At 38.2% G+C, this 24,011-nt stretch overlaps 1 protein-coding gene across 1 annotated transcript in view; it reads right to left on the reverse strand.

Moving 5' to 3' along the window:
* The window catches only part of KIFAP3 (kinesin associated protein 3), a 69,447-nt gene that overhangs the window by 30,104 nt on the left and 15,332 nt on the right, over positions 1–24,011 (reverse strand). The window contains exons 11-17 of the mRNA XM_069862736.1: positions 10,996–11,096; positions 6,493–6,601; positions 5,041–5,153; positions 3,936–4,101; positions 3,601–3,726; positions 3,113–3,211; positions 1,975–2,060 (exon numbers count right to left, since the gene is read on the reverse strand). Of these exons, the coding sequence (XP_069718837.1) occupies positions 1,975–2,060; positions 3,113–3,211; positions 3,601–3,726; positions 3,936–4,101; positions 5,041–5,153; positions 6,493–6,601; positions 10,996–11,096 (800 nt within the window). The remainder of the gene's footprint in view (positions 1–1,974; positions 2,061–3,112; positions 3,212–3,600; positions 3,727–3,935; positions 4,102–5,040; positions 5,154–6,492; positions 6,602–10,995; positions 11,097–24,011) is intronic.

Raw genomic sequence — 24,011 nt, forward strand, 5'->3', positions numbered from 1 at the left:
CCCGTCTGGGCACAGTGTTAGTTACGGTTCATGCAACTAATCACCTAACAGCTAGATATTAAAGCTGAAAAGACCTTCTCATAAAGGGAACTCTAACGTACCAGCAAACATCATCCTAAGCATGGCACTACTCCAAAACCAAAGAAAAAAAAATGTGCCACCCTACAAACTCACCCCAGTAAGTAAGTGCTTGTTATCTTTGCCCCTACCTGCAATAACAGCAGTACCGTGTCATTTCCTTCCTTTATTCTTCCTCAAGGCCCTAGAAATCCTGTCTAGTGCTTCCTGCAATTTGATAGGTCTTTCCAGTTCTTATCATAGCACTTATTTATTCACACCTAGCATAAAGATTACTTCTCTTAGGAAGAGAAAAAAACCCAGAGTACATTTTACTCAGATGTTAATACTGAATGTGAAGTTGTGTCTTAATCTAATTCTTTTTCTAGATTCTCCAAAATAAATGTTGCTTAATGATACTACTCATATACTAGGATCCAGTTACTGAAAAGTTACGTATCATATTGTAAAGCTCTCCTATATGAACAAATCAACCTGAGACACTTGGAAACTTCACTGGCCTCAAGATAAAACAAGTGTTGTGAGCACTCAGTGTCCAGCCTCACCAACAGGATAAAAATTTCTCCATTTCTATTGGGGACGTTCCTGGAAATAACTGATCTTGGTAAGCTGAACATGATGCCCATCATAAATAGACAAAATGCAAATTCATCATAGTAGAAATACTGCCCTTAATGAACATCAACAGAAACTTTGCCACTAACTAATGGAGCGTGATTTTCATTCCAATACCTCCATGAAGCAAAACCAGCCAGACAAAAAGAAAATGTTATGACATTTTACTTTTTCAGATGAATATTAAATTAGAAGGCATTAGTATTGAATAGAACAGCAAAAGACAAAATGGACTACAGTGTGGTGCAGTGTAAGTTAGGTCTTACACTACATTAAACCTCTCAGAGAACAAAACTCTGTGTCATTTAACTAAAGAAACTAACTAAATGGAAAGAAAAGCATTAAAGTAGTCAAAGATGCTACTCTTGACTCATAGCCAAGTTCCCCTTGGCTGTAAGGCCTAAATTCATGATAGCTACTCTACACCCAAAAGGATGTATAGGCTGTACAATCTTAAGGCACAATGAAATGCTGAAATATCTTTTTGCCAATAGAAGTCAATCCAATTAAACAGCCCAGGAGAAATTTTAACAACAAAATGCATCTTTTAAGTGGAATTAGTTTCACAGTATCTTCACTTCAAAGAAAAAAACCCTAGAAAATATTACTACTTCCAGAGCTGAGGACCCCAGAAGCAGATTATAGATACTACACAAGCTGATAAAGCAATAGCCCCATATAATTTAGTATTTGTTTTTTTCCAAGTCAACAGTTTAATATCAAGCATCTGTCCCAAAGTTTATTGTGATCAACGGGTAGCTGGACAAACTAAGTCATGTAGCTAAAGGAAAGCTATCCAAGAGTGAAAGACAATATTAAAGAATTCAATATTATACTGACTTTTCCCCCAGCAGAAAATAACCAGCTTCAGGACTGTTGCCCACATTTTCTTTTGGAAACAAATATTGGCACCAGGCAATGTAGAAACATGGAATAAAAGCTGCTATGTAACAAGAGCCATTTGTTTGGAAGACCAGGAAATAATGAGAGCTTGACATACTTATGTAACATGATTAATTTATTTAAGAATAAAAGCACACTTTAAAAACTTCTGTAGTGTAAAGCTAACTGGTATGAATTTTTGAAGTATATACGCACTTTTTGGAAGTTTGGTACACAGCCTAGATTAATGATTGTCATTGTCCCACTAAAACTGATCTACCTATGTGATTAGAAACTTCATAGAAGAACTAAGTTATTGGTGCTTAGTTCTTTTAGAAACCTTTCATGTAAATAGGCTCTTGAAGGAGAGATGATTAAAAAAAAAAAAATCAGACTTACCGCTATAATATCCAGGGTGTTGTCACAAACTTTGCGAATCTCAGCGTTTTTATCATGCATCAGGTCTATAAGATATGCTGGAGCCTCTGGAAAGAAACTGTTAAGGATAAAAGCTCTTTTTTTCACAGCCATGGGTTCTTCCAACAGTAAATTTCATTAATAACCTTTGTCAAGAATTTTCCAACACATGTGAAGTTCAGCAGCCTTCCCTCACCCACTTCTTTAAAACAAACAACCCATTTTAAGATACCTGAATATTCTTCAAAATTACAGAAGAGAAATTACATGCCCCTTATAAAGAAAATACATTCTGGCCTGTTACAGGAAATGCAGGCATCTAATGGGTTAGTCCAAAAGGCACAGATTCTGTGGAATGGCTTAATCTTTTGAGACTGTTACTTCTGTAATATTTAAGGAGTTTACTTGCTTGAAAAAATGTTTTTAAATGTATTTGTCTCAAAAATACTGAAGATAATCTATTGTGCAAATGACTGCATTAATACTTGCCTTATGCAATTCAAGTGTTCAAATGTTGGCACTTTATCATTGTGGATATAAAGAGAGGCAATTTATTCTTTTTTAAGCTAGCCGCCCAGCAGTTAAACCAGGAAATAAAGGAATACCATCCCAAATGCCTTCTCAGATATTCCACAAAGCTTAAAGGCAAAAGCATTATTAAGGAGTAGTCCAAAAATACAGAGAAGGCATTATTTGTCTGGACTGATATAAGAAAGACTGTTATTAAAATATCTTAATGCACATAACTTCAGGCTATGCAGTATCAATATACAATGGTGCAGCACAGGAAGTTTGTTTATGCTCTGTGTAAGTTTTTCTATGGACTATGATTTTGACTATGATTTGCAAAACAAATTCATACAGTAATTCAGATTGGATAGGAACTCATGGGTCATCTGGTCCAGCAATCCTCCTTGTCGCTGTTCACAATCAAACTAACTTTGAATCTTTACCATTGATCTCACAGACCCTCTACATGCCTAGGCTGCTTGGATTTTTTCTTTAGCTGAAATAAACCATTTACAAAGAAACCTCTCAGATGAGGACATTTATCCAAAAGAAATATAGACAAAACATTGGCTGTCATTCATTAATAAATGTTTAATCTTCAAAAAGATACGGGTTTCCTTGATAATGACATCTCTGGTGGCTTGGTGGAAGACCATCTGATAAAATACATAGATAATCTGGCAGACAAACTCATCGTCTTCCTGCTGAGCTGCAAGAAAAAACACACCCAAACAATTTCAGATCTGATAAGGAGAAGCTCTTTATGCTGAGAGAAAGCCCAGCTCTTACATTTCAGCTAGACAGTTCAGTGCTATGCTTGAGATTTTATCTCCTGACAACACAAAATGAGTGTTTTCTTCACTGCTCCAGTCAAGCAGAAAGACCACAGATTGCAACAAGAGTTGTGGGAAAAATCAATCTATTAGAGAGAAATCAACATGTGGTCTATCAATAACAGGGTAATTGCTCCTCTTTTCATATTAAAAGCACCTACCCCTGCCTTCCCAGAGAAAATGAAGGGTGCATTCAAGTTACAGCACAGCTACGTCAACTAAACTTCTCAAAAAAAACAAGAACTAAAGTCAAACAGCAATATACCATTAAGAAGCTCAATAAGCGCAGGAATTATTCCAGATTTAGCCAGCAGAGCAGCACAAGAGTCATCCATAGAAACTGTTCCAATCATTATCACCACTTCTAAAACAAGGTCATCTTCTGCAACACCTGGTAAGTTAGAATGGAAAAAGTATCATCTCTTAGCAATTCTTAATCTTCTGGCAGTGTATATTTATTTGTAGATATCATTCTGTTCTTTAGCGCTGTTTCTCAAACAACCACAAATTACAAAGGTAAACAGACTCCACTCGGAAAGAGCACTCTAAGTATTCTTCAAGGGACTCTACTTTGAAAGACTAATCAAACTTTGTTCAGACCTGGTTTTAGTTTATCCTTGAGGTATGGAACCAGCTTGTACTCTTTCAGCACAAGTTCCCAGTCCAGATCTGGTAAGGTCAAATTTGCAAGTGTTCCCAGGCATTCAATCACAAATTCCTCCTCTTCATCATTTGATATTTGAGCTGCTAAGTCACCAACGTAATCCTAAAGAAAATACAGCAACAAACATTGTGTGAACAATCTGGGATTCTGCAGAACTCAACTAGGTCAAATCTAAACTAGTTTTTAAAAAACAACACCAAGGAGATTTTTCTCCTGAAATGAGGGCTAATTAGGCAGTTTCAATTTCAGTTGAAGAATGATACAAGAAAACATTTCAGCATTCTTCCCCTTCATTCTTTCACTTTCAAGACTTGTAGATCATTTGTTGGGATGTTCCAAAAGTGGCTACTACAGACACAGTTTGAGAAAGCTGTTAGAAAATAAGGGAAAGAAGATAGCAAACACTATATCGTGTTAGCAACAGTACTGGAGTCCTCTTCCAAAAGATGTGGAAAAATAAATCAAAGATTTGCAAGGGGGTCATGAAATCTACTCAGTAATTCCATACTGCTTTAAGACAATTTGATATTCAATCTTCATTTTAACAACATGACTAAAATTTCCACAATTTGGATGTTGTGCTTCCCTCACGTCTTTTGAAAGGGCAGCTTTACACAGTTAACTGAATATTTTAAGTATTCAAAATTTTTTATTATAAACTTATACAAACCACATGGCACAGTTGGAAAAAAACAACCAAACGCCATTTTATTTTGCCCTCTATCGTTAAAAGCAGAGATTTAGGATAACTGTTAGTTGTTATGATTTGCACACCAGCAGCTGGGTTTTTTTGTTTGCTTGGTTTTGTTTTGGAACAGGGATTTATTGGATACAGCTTAAGACCTGTTTTTCCTGTAGTGAGGGATCCAAACCCCAATCTACCAGTGGAGACAGTCTTATAGAACAAAAGATAAATCAACCAATAGCAGCTAAGAAAACTTAAGCTGGACACCCCGTAAAGACAAAACACAGCAGCCTTCCAAAGACAGTCTATTCTAGCAGGAAGAATCAGAGACACACAAGGTAACAGATAGTACTTACAATAAACAGGCTTTTGGTTGGTCCATCATGTTGTGAAATATTCCTGATCATCTTCATTAACAATGGGTCCTTAAATTTCAAAGCCCGCTTCATTAGCATTTTCAAACCATTTCCTGAAAAGAAACACACACTTCAGAAATGCTTCCATTAAAAAAGTGAGGAAAGTACTGGCTGATCAAAAACAACCACCGCCCACATACAAAATAAACAACTTTAACTCTTGAAAGCTTAAAAGGAAAAAGTAAAAAGCCTAGACAGGAACTATTTCTTCTTCCAAGTTTAAGTTGACAGGAAAAGACCTGCTTTGTATAAATTCTATAGTTTTTCTAAAATAACGACTAGGACTGTATGTGCTGATGGGACACTTATGTCAGATAAATAATTAACTGCTTTAAGTGTGCTTAAATAGTTATTCAGGCCAAGAGAAGTTCTAGACCATTCTCTATCACATCAGCACAGTTACTGGAGAAATGCACACAGCTGCTGGTACTAGCACAGGGACTTCTCTCCCCACTCCATGGGATAAATAGATAGCTGTGGTTTTAAAAGATTATTTACCAGCCCTGTAGAGACCATCACACGGAAACACACATAACAGACATACACAGATTTTGAGTACTTGACTGCACAAGCTAAGTCCCACTGCTACCATTATGTTTCCAAAGATCACCTTGCCTACCTAAAAGCACTACTAACTTGAATTTCATTTCAAACTTCAATATAAAATTGGATCTCTTGGCTACTCCTCCTTCTATAGAGCTATGTATACAATTCTGAAGTGGAATTACTGGCCATAGAATCCATAGATTACAATTCTCCCTTTCAAAGTCTAGCAATTTATTATAGTAGTTCAGTAGTGAAAATTTTGAGCACAAGGGAAAATCAGAGCTACTGAATAATAATGTTCCACTTAAAACTGCTAGTACGAAAACAATGAAACTTGAAAAGCAATCTAGAGCTAGCAGCAATCCATAGAAAGCTGCTGAATGAGATGCATAACCCATCTATACCACGTAACAATCACTAGAATCCAAAAGATGCTCAATTGGAAAAAAAAAATAATTGAATGTTGTAACTATATGAGATTACTGTGCTATTAAGCTGGTATTGGCAGGTGAAACACCAATTAACTGAAGATAGATTTTAGGCATCAGACAGAACAAAATCTCTCTATGTAGCCTTAGTTTCCCAGTGTGTTTTACAGAACTACATGCACATGAAAGATACGGGCATGTGTGGCTACCCTGGTGTCACTCCTGCCACCAAGACCAATTTTTGGGAGGAGATGGCCATTTACTTGCAGTCATTATCCAACAAAGTGCATTTTGCTTAAAAAAAATGCATGTAAATCTATAAATAACTCAAATATACATTATTTTTATATAAGTACATATACAAAATATATAAAGTGCCGTCATCCCCAAGAAAAGAGTAAAATCTCAGTATTCTTACCTTCACAGATAAGTTGTACGTTTCTTTTGTTAGCAGCAAGGTTAATACAGAAAGAAATAAGCTCCAGGTCAACCCGCTCATCAGGACATTCAAAAAGCATTTTCATTAACTGCCAAGAAACACAAACACGCTCAAGTCGTTAATCTTTCCAAAGCACTAGAAGAGCAATATTATGATGCCAACTACAGTGGCAGGTTTTTTTAAGAAAAAAAAAAAATTTCAGCATTTCTATAGGAACAGTAAAGTTATTAAGGTCAAGGGCACAAGATGTATAAATCCATTATTTGGGGATAACAATGCTTATAAAGTGTCAAAAATGGCAGTCACTCATCACCTTAAATTAACTTGGGTTAGCTACATTTTATTGCTGCCACTGATTTTTTTTTTTATTTTTATTGTATTTTTAAAGCTGCGAATGAATAAAGTTGCTTTGAAAGTTTAGGTAGACTTAATACAGGGAAAAAAATCCATAACTTAGTTCCACAGAAAGTCAGGTTAATAGCTGGTAGTTTAATAAATTTATGACTCTAAACAGACACTTAATTGCAGAATAATTCTACTATTTTGCTGAGAGATTACTGTTGGTAGGTAAATCAGCTGTATCTGCAGCAGCATGCTTTATCTTTGCAGCTTCTGTTGCTGAAGTTGAGCAGCAGCATATACCAAAGACTCCTCAGTAACAGTCCTATTCTCAGTAACAGTCTTAAAGCAACCTAGGCTTTTGCCTACAATCCTGTTCCAACAGCATAGGAAGTATCAGCAAATTCCCTAGGCAAGTAATCTGTGGTGCCATCATTTTATAAGCCAGGAACCTGCACTGTCTGTAACATCACAGGCTCTCCAGTCACTTTGTTCAATGCAAACATTGTTGAAATGGCACAATCGAATATTCAAATATGGCTCAAACATAACTGTTTCCTTCTCTATTTCCAACCACGGCATACAAGTTGCATGGCTTCCTTATTGAGGGGCCGCATGATATCACTCTCTTTGCTCCTAAAACCTGCTCACTTCATAAGACACAGCAAGATTATAATGCAAAGCAGCATGATGAGTGAGATTACTGAAAGCAGAAACAACTGAACATAATGATACACAGGACGCAAGGTACGAAACCCATCGATCAGTTTGTGTCAAAAAGGGATGGGGACAGAAGAAAGCAACAACTGATCATTAAATACATTTGTGCTTGCCCCCTGGTGGAAAGACCGTTTGTAACGCATTAAAAATGAGAGAAAGTGGGTAACAACTCATTTTGGGGTGGGGGGGAGAAGGAACAATAGGATTGTGGGAATTTCACTCTAAAGTATTTTACCACGGCAATTCTGTATATTTATCTACTATCGGAGAACAAATTTTCCTTCCCAACAGACTCAAATAAATTAAAAACCAAAAAAATTTATGTTATAAGATAGTCATCTCTTTTTCTGAGACTTTCATGTACTGATTTAAAAGCTATCATTAATTTCTTCCTCCCTTTCTTAAAAAGACAGAATCAGATTCCTTAAGTTGTTTTACAAAGTTATAAAATCCCTAGTTTATTAAATCTGCAAGTCTGACAGTCACGTAAGAGTGAATTAACCCAAGAAGAAAGCTGCCACTTAACAAGTCAAACATGAGCATTCAAAAATCACCCCCTGCAACTTCTCTGTTACAAAACCTTTAAAAACAGATTTTTAAAACCCTTCAAATAATTTGAAGGGAAACATTCTCATTACTGACACAATACAAAATCCGTGGAAATCAGATGTTTAACAAGATGGGATTACACTGTTAATTACTGAACTACTTCTCTATAAAAAGAAAAAATATATCCAGTTTCAATTAAAGCCGTTCAAATTTTAAAATAATAGTTTCGTACGAGCTCCATGTTTCCCATTATGTCTTCATTTAATTTGATTGCTTCTTGTGCCACTTCAAAAGGAAGAGTAATTGCTGCCAAATAGGAAATATTAAAATTGAATTTGTTCTGCTTTTACTATGTCCATTGTCATCTTTTACTGATTTAACAGGAAGGCAGTAAAAAGACTGCAGCATGTGCAAAGAAGAGGCAGTAGTGTTCAATCAGACAAGTCCCATATTGAGTATCAGATACCACAGACCAGGGCTGAAATCACTGCGTCTAGACTCTCTGGCACCTGCCTTCACTTATTTACCAGTGACCAGAGGCCAACCCCCACAGCTCTCTGTTCAAATACACCTCTGTCCAACCCCCTCCCCAAGCCCAGCTCCAACATCTTTGAATGATTATGCCAGAACTGCATGCCTCAGGAATCTCTCCTGACCGGCTACTCCCTAAACTCTGCTGTTTGAAGTGATGCTCTGGTTTCTGAACTTCAGCAGATAATGGCGGACAGGAGCAAAGGGTGCTGTCAAGAGAGGACGTTTACCAGCATTAAGCTGAAAAGAAACTTACAGATCAAAGAGGGGCCAAACAGGACAACCGTGGTGGAAAACATGTGGGCAGCCGTGGAGAACCCTGCACACTGCTCTGTGGTAAAATATTAAATGTCCCCATGACATCACTGCCCAACCATGCCCTTTGATTGGCCAGGTTATTACCAATAAAGGCTTTTATAAGCATCTGGATGGCATTTGCACCTATTTAAACAAAATGCGCATTGCTGAGGTCTAAACAAGAATGAACTGTTAATACTTACTTTTAACTGTTACTAGAATAGCACCCACTAACTCCTGCAATCCACAAGGATGTTTACCTGGGACAGCACGCGCAAGCCCTAGTCAAGCACTTTGTTGGTTCAAAACTACAACAGGGGAAAGATTTTCTAATCACTTTCTACAACAGCTAAACATTTATTATTGAGTACTTGCCAATTTAGATGTGCACCTTTCCTCAACAGGAAACAAATCTACAGAAGGTAGATTCCTACAGAATGCTACTAAGAAAAAGAGAAGGTGGTTTTCCAGGGTAGAATCAGATGGCAGGAAGTCTTTTTAAAAAGCTCATTTTCTTCTCCTGATGCCTTATCCATTTCCCCATGTTTTCTGCTATCTCTATCTTCCTCAATAACTGTCGTAATTTTGAAAACTCATCAATAAAATCCATTTGTCCAACTTGTCCTTTCTGACCACTCAGCAGATGCAAATAATTACACCGACTGCTTAAGATTCAATAGCAATAGGTATCCTTTGAGCCTTGTAGTTATAGCCCAATCCAATGAAGGCAGAAGACCTGTTTCCTGTTCCACTAGTTTTTGGACACAACTCTGTAAGCACCAGTCTGAGCAGTCACTGCCAATCAGAATGATGATGTTCACCAAAGCTCAAAGTATGAGATCACTGCAGTTTCCACAGCTCTTTACATTTGGCACTGGGGATCCAAAAGCCACGCCAAGATTCCCTGAAAGCACGTCATAAGCAAGCCCTGAAACGGTGCATGAATTCTGGTTTGGCCAGTAACTGCTAAGAACAAGGCAGGTCCCTCATATCACATAAATGCCTTAACAAATAGCTGCTTCTTGAGGCAGAAAAGGCATTCAGCTGGATGTTTACAAGACCGTTTTGTAACATATACTACTTATTGCCACCAGTTCTCCCCTCTCTATTCTTCAAAATCCTCCCTTACTTGGAAAAACACCACCATTTTTGTGATGAGATAATGACCAGAAACATTCTGAAAACTTTCCATGGCAACTTCCCATTCTGGATGTAATTGATGGTAAAAACATGTTTGGCAAGAAAAAAAAGACATCGTGGTGCAATTATGAAAAAGCTACCAGGGTGCTTTTACAGAGCAGGCTTTCTGAACTCCAGCCTCATTAGCACTGAGAAAAAGATCAATAAGAGAGGATTTGGTACTTGTTAAAAAAACCCGAAACCTATAGAAAACAACAAATAACACAGAAAATAATACACAGAAACCCCTGAACAAATCCCCAAACTCCATATTGTGTCTGTGCTTGGACCAAAGGCAATGACAGGAGACAAAACGTTATGCAAACTGTAGCCAGAAAGATCGGTGAAGCACCTCCTAGAGTCTTCAAGTCTGCTCTGTTGTACCCGCCTGCAGTTGGAAAAGGAATTGTCATGTCACAACATAAAACTGCTTGGCTGGTTTCCAGTTCATATCCTGTAACACTGGAGACGTTGAAATTTTGATACCCAATGGGATCAGAAAAGAATGCCTTCCAAAACAGTAAAGGAAATACTTCCCACAGGTTCCCTAAAGACCTGCTGCGCACAAGCTTTTATCTCTTTCAAGCATTCCCGATCTTCTGTAGAAATTCATCAAGGCACCTGCATTTTTACCAATTCATTGACACAGCTCAAGTGTTGGCAGCACTGATGAAGAATGTCACCCCATCCTAGGGACCATTAAAGGACAGCGAGAGCAGTCAGACTGCCCGAGGAGCCGGCTGTGGTGGTTCCAGCTTCTACCTGCGGGTGTCAGTGCGAGCTCTGCTATCAGCAAGAAAAAGCGAGGCACAGGGTCTTAACTCCTCATCGCATCTTGCCTCCTCAGTCGAGAATGAACACACATACCTGTGGGATACAGTCTGTGTAGGCAAACATCGATTTAAAGTGGTCATCCATGCTTATGTGATACAGAATACACATAGCTACTTGCTTGTAGTTTTCATTTGCTAGGAGACAAACAGAAAATCCGTATTAATAGAAGCTTGGTATTTTAGGTGTTGTAAAAAAGAAGCAAAAAAGCAAAAATATTCTAGCTAATAGATTTAAATCAGAAATGCAACATTAAAAAAAAAAGAGGAAAAAAAAAAGAACTACCACTAAAATGTCTCGTAGAAGGAATCTGGTGACCTTTAAGTTATATACTGATTGTTTTATTATCCTGAATGATAACATTATCCTGTGGGTGTCTTTTGCATTTTCTTTATTTCAAAGACAACATTAGTATATTTTCACACTAATACTTATCAAAGAGAAAATTATTCTCAAGAAAAATTGGAGCAGTTAATGCGAGTAGGCTGCGAAGTATTTAACTGAAAGGATCTATAAAACCAACTTAGACAAACATACAAATGCATAAGAACAACACAGACGAATTTGATTCTGACTCATTGCTGAAATCTGGATTGAGCATTTTCTTGAGCTTTTTAGCCCTACATTAGCAGGATACTGGATATAGATGTAATAAAACATTCATCTGAACATTTATATTAGTTAGACCAGGATGTAATAAGGTCACCAACTCAGAATTTATGCACAGTTCTTATACAACTGATCAGAAATATCCTACCATCCACTTCTATTTAAGCTATGTTAGAACATATCTGTTTAACACTTTGGCAAAGCACCAAGACCTCAAACAGGAACCAACACAGTTAAATTTTTCTTCTGCATACATCATTGCAAGCTGGAATTTCCCTTAAGCAGCAAGGATATGATGCCTTTATCCTAAGAATGCAGATTTGTGCCTCTTTTCAAAACTGAATTACCAAAAAAGACCCATGAAACCCTTCTGGCAGTTGCCATACAACAGTGAAGAATTCTTTCCTGCACCAAACCTAAAAACATAGCTGACCTTTCAGATCCTTCTGGATTCTTACACGTCTGCAAAAATGTGACTCGTATCACAACTTTCCATGCACTTAACAGCTGGAGAGAGGATAATGCCAAATTCGAAAGCTACTCTGGTTATCACTGAGATAAAAGGCCATTCAGTACTACAGTTGCTAAAGCACACACACTCTGTTTTAAGCAAACAAAAATGAAGTGTTTATTACCTTTTGTGTTCTCTTCTGATTGGTCATCTTACCTACCTATTCACTTGTTGTGACACTGTAAATTCAACAATTACATGAAACAAACTTCACATACATACAGCTAAAGGTTTCTCCTAATACAGAAATATAAAGAGTAAATTATGCCTTCAAATTTCATGTGCTAGGAGAAATGAGCTGTTTACACTGCTCTTAACACTTCTTTCCATGCTTCTATATAAGACTCAAACATCAAGACTCAAATTACAATTACATGTTGCTGGATAATGCAGGAAACACTAAGTGAAGTAAAATCTAAGCCAGTTTAAAAGGGAGGAAAGTTGGCTCTCAGAACAGTCAGACTGAAAACAAACTACAGTGAAGTTGGACCAGACCTTTAGCAGGTATGAATTGGCAGGCATTCTGTAAGAATGATGCTACTTCATATCTATTTAACCTTTGTCCTTCAGGGTTGGGTGTTCTGTTTTTTTTAATTTTTTTGCAAGCTTCATTCATGCTAAGATAAAGCATCAGCTAAGAGATGGTCTCATATTTGATAGCAATAGCTTTTTCCTGGTATTTGGCAATACTGGCAGCTTATTTTAAAATAAATTAGCCTGCTGTAGCAGCCACAGCCTTCTGGGTTTTTGAGAAGAAACTCTTTCCATAATTTCTCTCCCCTTTTTTTTTCAATGGCTCAGCCTGCTACAGTAACCTTTCTGATGCCTGAAGACCACCTTGGGTATGTGTGCTGAATGACACCACTGCCTCAGCTTCTAAACTACCAAGAAGTACCAAAAAGACGAAGATAACTCAACTTGAATTGTGAATAATAACTAGAATTTAAATAAAGTTATTTTATCTGAATGAGCTTTTTAAGAGATGTTTTTAATGATTGGCACTTACATCATTCTCCCGAAGTACGTTCCATAAAATTTCATGACACACAAAAGGCAAAGACAGTTGTAGCTTCAAAAGGAAGAGCTGAATTTAAATTCCTTTGTGCTGTGCAGTTAACTGACTCCTCCTCCCTGAACTACCCTGTCCTACTGTCCCCACAGGGAACAGAGAAGAGTGTAGAGCATTTAAGTCACAGACACTTATTGGACAGGATCAGCAAGGAAGTATTTTTCTGTTGTGAGTAAACAGAGGATGACCTTTATTCTACTAATTTGAAGATGAAAATAAACTACATAACTAATAAACCACAGAACTAATGCTAAAACTAAGCCCATTTTGAAGTATTTCATGGTGTATGCAATTTAAGTTTGATTTCATTTTAATTTCCCAGAAAGGAAATTTCAAGTTGATGTCTGGAAGTTTCACTGTCCCACATTCCCTACGGAAGCACTATGGTGGAGAAAAAGGAGAACCTCCTGACTTTTTTCAGTCCTCATGCAAAACAGTGGAAATTAACAATCCGAAGAATCAAGCACTTCACAAAAATGAAGAGGAGGTGGTGGTTTCCAAGCACAGCCAGTATGATTTAATGCCACTGTTAATCTTGTGCTCAATTAGGAAGCATATAACCTATTAGAAACCACGCTTGACTAGCTTGTCAGAGATTAGGAAGAGAACAGATTCAACAGCTACAGCATTTTAAACACTAAGCATCATCTTGCAGGCTGAAGATTGTATAAAAGGGTAAGAAGCCACAGGCTGTTTGAAAACTCGAAGCCAACTACCATCCTTTTATACAGGGACTTCACTCCCCAAAATATAAACTGGTGGCTATTGATGGTTACTTGAACATGCTACTACCAAACTTACTCTTTTTTAATTACTTCATACTCATCCGAATGCTAATGAATAAAGCCTAAAGTCAATCACTGTTTAGAGACTTGGCTGTAAATATTTCAAACCCTGCCCAGGCCCTGGCTGGAGAACAGCTTTCCGAAACACGGAAGTGATACCTTTTCTGCTGTTTTTGACCACTACTGAAGGCCACACATGAAAAAGCAGACATGGCTAGAAAGACTTCTTTATAACTCGGTACAGTAGGCATCAATTATTCCTCTAACTAGAAAAAGCAAAGGAAAGAAAAGAAAAAACAGATCTCTGCCAAACGTGCTCATAAAAATCACCAAAGTTTTGGTGGCGTGCCAGAAAGTTGTGGCCTACAAACACTGGTATTTTTGAGCATCAAGGTTTTTATGACTGAAGGCAGAATAGCCAAATGGCCTAAAGCAGTAAGGGCAGCCCTGGACAATAATGGCCTAGTCATTATGGATTCTTCTGGTATTTATGGCAATAAAACATGAATCATAATGAACTCATTGGATATTAAATGTGGGGGTCACGAGTACTTTGATAGGATTTCCACAAGAATTTACCATTAATTAACCAAATAATTATTTGAAAGTGTTACTGAATTATCCTCAGTTCTTATACAGCCATTCCAGAGCAATTGGTCATTCCCAGCTGAGTGCAGTTAATGCCTTAACAAACCAGTCATTAAGTGCAGTTACTGATTTTGTGGGAATTATTGTGTTATAAAATACATTCAACAGTTTATAGAAACAATACTTAGACTTTTTTTTTTTTTTTTGCAGCTGTAGTTCAGCTGGAGCAGCTGGGATGGAAAAACATCAAGTCCCTCGAGCTGTTTTCACAACTATTTTTTTGCAAATTAGAGGGGGAAATAAATACATGATGGGTTCTGAGTTCAAAATGGCTTCAGATTTTTAGCCTTTGAACATTAATAAGAAGACATATGCCAGTTCTGTGGACTAACGCCTGAATTCCATGTCTAGTTCTTACTAAAGATCTAAACGGCACCAGTAGCAGAAGCTAAAGAAAAAAATGATTTCTTGATCATGAGTTCAGGTCCTATATTTCGGTCAAGTTTATAAGTTTAAAATGAAAAAAATCCTTCACTACCTCCATAACAACAAAAAAGAAACCCTAAATCTGTAAAACTGAAATGCTAAACCAGAGTTGCAGCCGCATCATTCAGCTTTCAAATGTTGAAGTATAATAAAAATGAGAATATACATTATGGACTAAATTATTCCAATGTAACTCTATCAGTAATTCAATAATTTCTAATGGAAATGGTATCTCCACATCAGATACAAAATATACTCCATCCAACACATGTGCAAACCATTAACTATACTACATCAAAACCAGAACAGAAATGAAGGTAAAATAGAGTGAATCTTCATTTCAAATTCTAATACTCTTAGGTCAAATCTGCTGTGGAATCAGGCAAATGAGAAATCGAGATGGATAAAAATGTCATAAACCGAACATCATATTTATACACTGTCTCACACCGCTGTCAGAAAACATTGAAATCAAGAGTTTATTCACGTGTATCATAATTAGTAGTGATCTTAGGCAAAAAGTGATAGAAAGGTATCTCTGCTTACCTCTATCGTATTATGCCTTGCAACCAGCTCTGAAACAGTTGCACTAACTCAATCCATGTGTGGTTTAGACACATACTGGTTTGATTTACATACGTAAATATAAATCATATTGGATATATCAGTTTATTTTATCAAGGGAACCTGAAAGAATTTTCAAATCTGCTCATACTCAAGGAGACTAGGCATTGTAAATAATACATTATGCTATTAATTACATACTAATAACCCCTCTTGTGCCACCTTTATGTTATTTGAAACTGGCTTCATACCATAAGACTGACTTAAAACCCTGATTTTTGCCATGGTTGGAGGTTTTTTTTGGTTCAGGTATATTTTTTTCCTTCCCCCAAAGAACTAAGTATATCTCACATCTGAAACATTGATACTTTTTTCTAGGAAAAAAATGATTCCTAACAATGATTCCTAAGTCAAAGAACTAATCAATGACCAATTTAGGTTAAATTATTTGATGTTAGATAGACACAAAAATGAGCAGCACATCTGGAGCCCCATGTTCAATTTCTTTGCCTGGAACTCTATGCAAGACAGGCTGAAAAGTAGACAGTAAACACCTCAGTGCTCATAAGACAAAAAACCAAAGCTACCAGGTAAGCAACACAGTGCTAAATTCAGATACGTCCTTTTTTAAGATTTGATCTTACATCAGAAAAAATCTCAAACTTTTGTTATTCAGAATGTCCTACAAACAATCACACTTGAACTCCTATGAATTCACAGTGAAACTGGAAGTTGATTGGTTGTAATATCCCATATACTGAACAAACCAGAGATAAATCAGTTAGAAGTTCAGATAAAAAAAGAAAACAGGAGCCAATAGGATTATCCCTGAAGGAAAAATATCAAGCTACTTCTGTTTTCTCCACAAAAGAAATATGCTTTGGGTCACCAAGGAAGAAAGCAAGAGAATGAGAAAAAAACCCCACCAATCTACCTATAAGAAACCGGAAATTAGAGGAGGTGGTTTTTAGCTTGAATCAAACTAAGAAAACGCCCACTTCCAAAGTAGGTGGAAAAAATTCCATGCAAAGCTGTTCCCTTATAAGTTTCCACCAAACTATGTAAATTATATGCTATACAATCAAATGGAAATTTATAGGATGCATAAGTTTTGCTATATCTGCACTATATTGCATTAAATTACATCAACTGCTCCAATTCCAATTCAGACTTCCAGACTTCTTGCACGGAATTCAGTGAGAATGGCAGTTGGTGGTCTTCCACGCTCCTGGCTCTGCGAGCGCCCAGCTCCACAGAACAGCAGCCTTAGTTCTGAACCGATGATCCAGCTCTATTTCAAAATATGCCCCTGCAGGATGCTGCCTTCCACTTTGAGAAAGGGATGGATCACCACACGGAAATGGAAACTGGTTCCACCCATGTCTTGAAGTCACTGAAGTACAAAGCTGAGGTTCAGACTCACTAAGCTCAAAAAGCGGAGCTAAATATTGCTTGAGCTTTTGAGTCTTCAAATTACAAGAATGAAACTCTACATTATTCAAGAGATACGGTTCCTGTGCCCTTTTACTGTCAAGGTCTTGGGAAAAAAGTAAACAATTCAACTGCACTTTTCTTATTGCAAAAACATTACAGTGTTGTTATTTAAAAGATAGTTATCATAGCTTTTTCCAAAAAGAATAAAAAGACATGAGGCCCCAGCCTCACAAACGTGTTTACAATGAGACTACTTAAGTGTGTAAAAATAACGTATCCTGCAAAGCATCTGTATGTTAGAGACCAAAGGCACAGAAACTGATTGTATAAAGACAGACCAGCACTACATGCGCTACAGTGCAATAAACTTTTGTTAGCTTATCTCTTCTGCCATCAGCTTGAAGGGTCTGAAGATAATACCATCAATTCACAAAGGATTTCTCACCTCAGCAACTGCAGACATGGGGAATCTGCAGTTGTTCTCCTGCACTGGAGAAGATCATCTGAGAAACTCTCAGATAAACAGCAGAAACTTATGAGTTAAGATGCTTCCACATTTGCAAAAGGGAAAGCACATTGTGACCTTCCCCCTGAAGGGCTCAGCTTGTCAAAGTATGGGGATCTACAGGACTGCTACCTCTGCAAAATTGTCCCAGATGACCCTTTGAGACCATCCCTCTGCCTGCAACCTTGACAGGGCTCTGGAAAAGGGGCTCTTCTCTCTTCTGCCTTGGTCCTCACACAGGCTTTATGCAGATTGTACTGTGGATCAGGAAGACTAGCCTAAGTGCCTGACCCCTTCTTTATGGAGATTTTCCAAGAAACTAGATCTGGTTGGCTGTATTCTGTCATGCTTCAGGTATCCAAGTTATGCCCTGTAAAGCTTTCAGATGTCATCAGTTCACATAGAAGACTACATTTACTTTTTACTGTTAAGTATTAATTTGTTCTTGCAATATGCAAAGAAACAATTAAAATAATCCAATTAATTACAGTCACATACAGTAAGCTCCACTGTAGAAATACTGGTTCAGGAAATCCTTCCCATTCATCAGGTTAGTGAATTTCCAGCAACTCAGCACCCTCATCTTTAGCTTGCTGCCATCTCTCCACTCCTGTCCTGGCTGCTGCCACAAGCATTTCTATTTTCAGTCAACACTCACGAAGTTAGTTTCTTGTGTTACACTGAAGTGATCCTCTTCATTAAAAAAAGCTAATAACACAGCTAAATACACATATGCACTTGTGAGTATCACACTACACCAATGAGCTTTTACTCACCTGAAGAGTCAAAGGCTGAGTGTTCAGATTAGCAAGGATTCACCTGTAAAAGCTACAAATCGGAGAAGCACTGTTTCTAACTCCAGACAATGTTAAAAGAGTCAGAAAAATGAAGATGATGGACTTCAAAAACTTGGACGCTTATATAAAGATATGATGTTACGAATTTTAGTTATTCTTTCCTGATAATTCACTACACTTTACCAGTACCATAAAGCAAGGATATGGAGAAGGCTTTTACCTTAAAGTTAGCCAGGATTCTACTTCTGCCTCCAACACAACATTAGTGACATTGACACCTCTCTACTTTGAGTTACATTTCTCAACATCAGAGATCAATTTTTCTTTAATAACACTAAAGGTTGCTGTCTAGTCCATAGTTAAGGCATCTAAGTGCTGGGTTCTAAGCTGCACTGTGCGCCCAACACTCTCCTGGAGTCAGTTAGCCATGCTAGGCTTCTTTGCGCTTCTAATAAGGATTTAGAAGTTGAATGTTGAGACGTTTTAGGTTTCTGTTTCTTTTGGTGGGGTTTTTTGTTTGCTTATTGTTTGGGTTGAGGTTTTTTTTAAGCCTTGGCCATAGTTACCACAAATGATAAAAACAACCATTAAAATAAATCCCTTCATAATTACTGCTTTCCAACAGACTGGTCCCTGTAGTTGAACTGTTACTTAACATGCTTCAGCCAGCCTCTGCTATAAAGGAATGGAGACACCCCAGGCAGTATTCACACAATGAGTATTGGAACCAGCTGCTACAGAGCCACCTTAGGAAAAAAAGGTTTCTCAATTTAATTGGGAAAACAAGAGGAAGCATAAATTTTACTGCCATTAATAACTTCAAGCAATCCCGATATGACTTTACCTCACCCTGATGGCTGGACATGTGCTTTTTGTTAGGGTCTTGGCCACATCTGACCCCTATTGTTTGCTCACTTGATCAGGTAAGAAAATGTATGTTTCTTTATAGGATAAACGAGGCCTATAAAAGTCAGAAAAAACACTGCAGTAGCCTATAAGAAGCTGCATTTTTCAACAGATGTGTGAAGCTCCATAATAAGTTCATTACAAAAAGGCCAAGTGAACTCATAAAGAGAACACATCTACTTTAAGCCTTCCTAAAAGAAACTTTCATAAAAGGAAGAGAGCATTAAAAACCCACAGCACTCTGTTAATTAGAGAGCAAAGTACTTCTTGGGTTTTTAAACAGCAGTCAACATATAATCCAACTTGGCTGCAGACCATATCAAGACTTGATTGTTAAAAAATTCAACATACAACTGTTTGGCAATTCTTTGATTGGTCATTAAACCTAACTGGTAAAGAATGGAAAAATAACACAGAAATTTCAGCAGTTTACAGAAAAAGATTTTAGGTAATGAAACTCAAAAACTCTACCAAGGAACCTAGTGGAGGCAGACTCTTCAGTGAGGACTAAATCAGACTGTCAAAGTCACCCTCTGCTCTGGCTATCACCAGCTTAAATAAAGAACTCAGAAGTCTGACCTGCTTTGGAGTTTTCAAACTACTGCACAGCCCTTATACTGCTACGTCAGTTTGGGCGGCTACTACGCCTTAGCATGCTGATACTAAGTCTTGGAACAACAAGAAACTAAGAACAACATACCAGGATGCTCACATTAATAAGGCATATAGGCCCAATACACACTGGGACTGCCAAAACTATACTACTGCTACTTTAGAGTGACTGTATTGTTTTTCAGAGCATTGTATGACATGCTTATCTACTTGGCCCAATACAAATTCACATAGCCAATTTTCTTTCACTCACGTAATCTGTACGGGAAATCCAAGATGTTCATCGTCACCTAAAATCTTTTTGAGATTGAGCATCCTGGCACTGTGTAACACACAGTCACATGCACAACCCTTCTGCACTTCATCTCCCATCTGGGATGGTTTTGCAACTGGTACTGTTACCTGCCTGTTTTTCAGTTCACCAATACCGTGTTCAATCAGCCCTCAAATTTTAAAAGCACCAAGTAATTTTAAGCCACCAAAAAGAGACACTTCAGTTTGACTTCCAGGCATATTGGGTTTTCCTTCTTTAGAGATGGCTTGCACTAGGAAGCGAGTGAAAAAGAAAATGGTGTTTCAAGACCATACACGTTCAGTACACCTACAAACTGTCCAGCAGCTCAAAGGCATGAGCACACACATCACAGAGAAATCTTTGCTTCCTGCATACAGCCAGACCTACTCCATTCACCCTCTGAGCAACAACAGTTTCCCTTAGACCAGCTTCTGCACCATTCCCTATCACTTATGGCTTTAAATTGGAAGGGGGAAGATTTAGATTAGACATTAGAAAGAAATTCTTCACAACGCGGGTGGTGAGACACTGGAAGAGGTTGCCCAGGGAAGCTGCGGGTGCCCAGTCCCTGGAGGTGTTCAAGGCCAGGTTGGATGGGCCTCGAAGCAGCCTGGTCTGGCGGGAGGTGTCCCTGCCCACGGCAGGGGATTGGAACCGGATGGGCTTTAAGATCCCTTCTAACCCAAACCATTCTATTCTACGATTTATGGCCTTTGAGCGGAATAACTCAATCACGGGGGGATACAGAAAACCCAGTACTGCCTGCCACACCCACACACCGCCAGAAGCTCCTTCTGAAGAGGGGTCACCAAGAATAGTCTGCAGCGTGCCATAACACACACAGCAGCACTTAGCTGGTTCTATTGTACAAACTGCCTGCTGTTCTCCTAAAGAATGGAAAACTATTTGTCTCACTTCACAAAGGCTAAGAAATCACTCGGATGCAGCACAAAATAGCACCCTTATTAAAAGAATGTAAATCATGAGCTGTGTGTATATTTAAGAGAGCTGTACTAAAAATTCTGTATTTGGTTTGGCCCATTAACTGAAAAACAAAATGGATTTGGTCCAAACAAGAAGTGAGGGGATTTTTAATTCTTCCTTGTAGACAATGTTTTCTTCTGTATGCTGCCAGGGCATTTACTTTAGAAACCAATCACACAGCGAGGGGAAGAATTATAAGAAAAGGGTAACATTTCCCTTCTGTTCAACAGCAGAAGAGCATTCCCAGGGATTAAGAAACCAGATTCACATCCTTCCTTTGAGTTCAGCACTGTTTTCCCCCTTTCGGTGAGAATACTTTCCATAACAGCAAATACACTAACCAAACTCTACCATATTTGGAGCAAGTCACTTCCCTACTTCATTTCATTTGAATTATGTCATGCAAAACAAAATGAGAGCATTCTAACAGGGAAGCAAACCTCCACAGAATAGTCTATAGTGTGCTCCTTTGGTCTCTCCTTCCACAGTGATTATTAGAGGGCATTAAGTCTGCATTTTCCACATTTCAGGCAAACATGTAGTTTAAACCACTTGGTGAATTCACATCAATTCTCACCTTAATCCACTCAGGCCATACTTCACATACACTGGCATATAAAGCATTCACATAAAAAAAAGTATTAAAAAAGATCACACAAAATTTCTAAGTATTAAAGTAAAGTACCAGCACGAAAACATTCTCCACAAGGCCCTGGCGACTCAACAATTGCAGGTTTTTCTTAAAGAACCGAAGTCACACAAATCAACAAAATCTCTTTTCAATACTCTTCAAGCAGCTTGTTTATTAAAAAACCTGAACACAGCAGGCTACGTCACAGGCCTCCACAACTCTGCTTCAGCTTTTGATGTCAAGTCTGAAGCCAAAATTCCCCACAACTGCACCCAGTTCTTTTAGATTCAGAGTTTAACAAAGATCAGCTGTAGCTGATTAACTTGGTTGCCTGGAGGGAGCGAGAGGAGTCTTGTCATGGACAATACTTCAGAGTTGTGAAGAGAAGCCGCGAAAACGAGCAAGTGGTGTTGACTGGCAAAGCTACATGGGGAAGAAGGCATTGGCACTATTAAAAAGAAAAGAAAAGGCTAATTAAAATGGAAACCAAGACTACGCAGAATTTCTCATGCCCATGTTTTCAACAGCAGCCTCATCACTTTGGAGTGAGAGGGAAAGAGAGAGGATGGTCCTTCTCCAATATATTCACGCCATACTTAGTCTATTCCTGACAGCTCAGTTGAAGCCAATTCATCCCCTCCACATACAGCCTCCACCTACATTTAGAGCCCTCCCGTCCCCAAGCCATTAAGTGTCCCTTGGAAAAGCAGCACATCTTCCAGAACTGCAGCCACCTCAGGACTCACCCCTAAACCAGTGCCTGACAGATCCTGTCCTGTTCATTAATTCTTCACGGGCTCAACTCTCCCCTTAAACACCTCCTATGCCTCATCTCAAACCCAGTGCTAAAGACTCAAAGGCACAGCATGCACGAATGTTAAATTTCAGTAGGCTGAGTCAACAAACTTGACCTCTTGGCATTAGGAGCTGTATGGTAACTTGTCAACAGCTGCTGAGGTGTGTTAGCACTTTAAAGGGACCTGCAAATGTAAGCCGAAGGGTACTAACTTGAATAATGTGTGTTTAATACCCAAGTAACCTGTACAAAAGAGGCATATGGCACATGATTCTTTTATTATTAAGGTTGCAGGCTTCCCCAAGACAGAATAAGTTAAGTGATGTATTTGAGAAATATCTGAATCACCTTATCAAGAAAAGCCTCACAAATTACAGAGCCGGCTTATGAAACTAGTGACAGACCATATTCTGGAAACACTAGCAGAAAACTTGCTGCAAATTACTGTAACAGCCACTTCAGGAGCAGACCGCAATTTTATCAGACAGTTTTTAACTGAACAGGCTTCCACACAGGCCTACTTAAATGTCCAAGAGGAAGGCATTTAAAGAAATTCTCTTCTCCATATCAAAATCAGAAGTCAGAAAGCAGACATTTCACTGATTAATTTAGTCTGGCTCTAATATTAAACGGTGAATTCCTGAGAGTAGGGACTTCTCAGTGATTTGTGTCATGCTATTGCTTGCGGCCACAAGCACCCAGAAGCCTGAGTCTTAAGGCCACAGCCCTAGCTACTGTACAAACAAAACAAAGAGACAAGCTCCTGCTCCAAAAAGCTTACAATCCAAGCCCAATCAGACTACCTACTCGGATCCCCTCTTAAACAAGAGAAAATGTATTATTTCCTGACCAGCTTCCACTTTTCAGTTTACTTTACTGACAAATAACACTGCCTCGAAGGAAAAAAAGTATAAAGAAGAGGGATTCCATATGCGATTTTATTTCTTTTGTCTAGCTCAGCCTCTAGGAGGTTATCAACTGCAAACATGGTTGTGGAACAGAAAGCTCTGAAGTGTTTCAGGATTACATTAATCAGCAACAGGATTAAAGCTTCCAAAGCAGTTTAAGTTTTCATGGTATTAACTTGTATATCAAACAACAGTGTGGCCATGTTAAGGTTGAATGTAACATTGAGAAAACAATCCTATGAGACTATGCAAAGCTAGGGCAGAGAGCTCAGTGTCACCATTGTATTCCACTTGTTCCCATCACATCTGTATACACCATCTGCACCAAACTTTGTACATCCCAAACAAAATCTATCTCAGAAAGCTTTAACAACACCTTGTATCACTATTTCAGGCACTTAAGGCTCCACAAGGTTCTCAATTCCCACAATTCTTATGGCCAAATCCTGCTACCCATTTAGAATATTTACCAGAGAATCCTCTAGATAGTGTAAGTGAAAGAGCACACACGGGGCAATAAAAACTCCCTCCTGAGAACCCCAGCCTGTAACAAGTCAGACAATCCTCTACTT

Source organism: Phaenicophaeus curvirostris, chromosome 8 (assembly GCF_032191515.1).
Source record: "Phaenicophaeus curvirostris isolate KB17595 chromosome 8, BPBGC_Pcur_1.0, whole genome shotgun sequence".
Taxonomy (NCBI): Eukaryota; Metazoa; Chordata; class Aves; order Cuculiformes; family Cuculidae; genus Phaenicophaeus; species Phaenicophaeus curvirostris.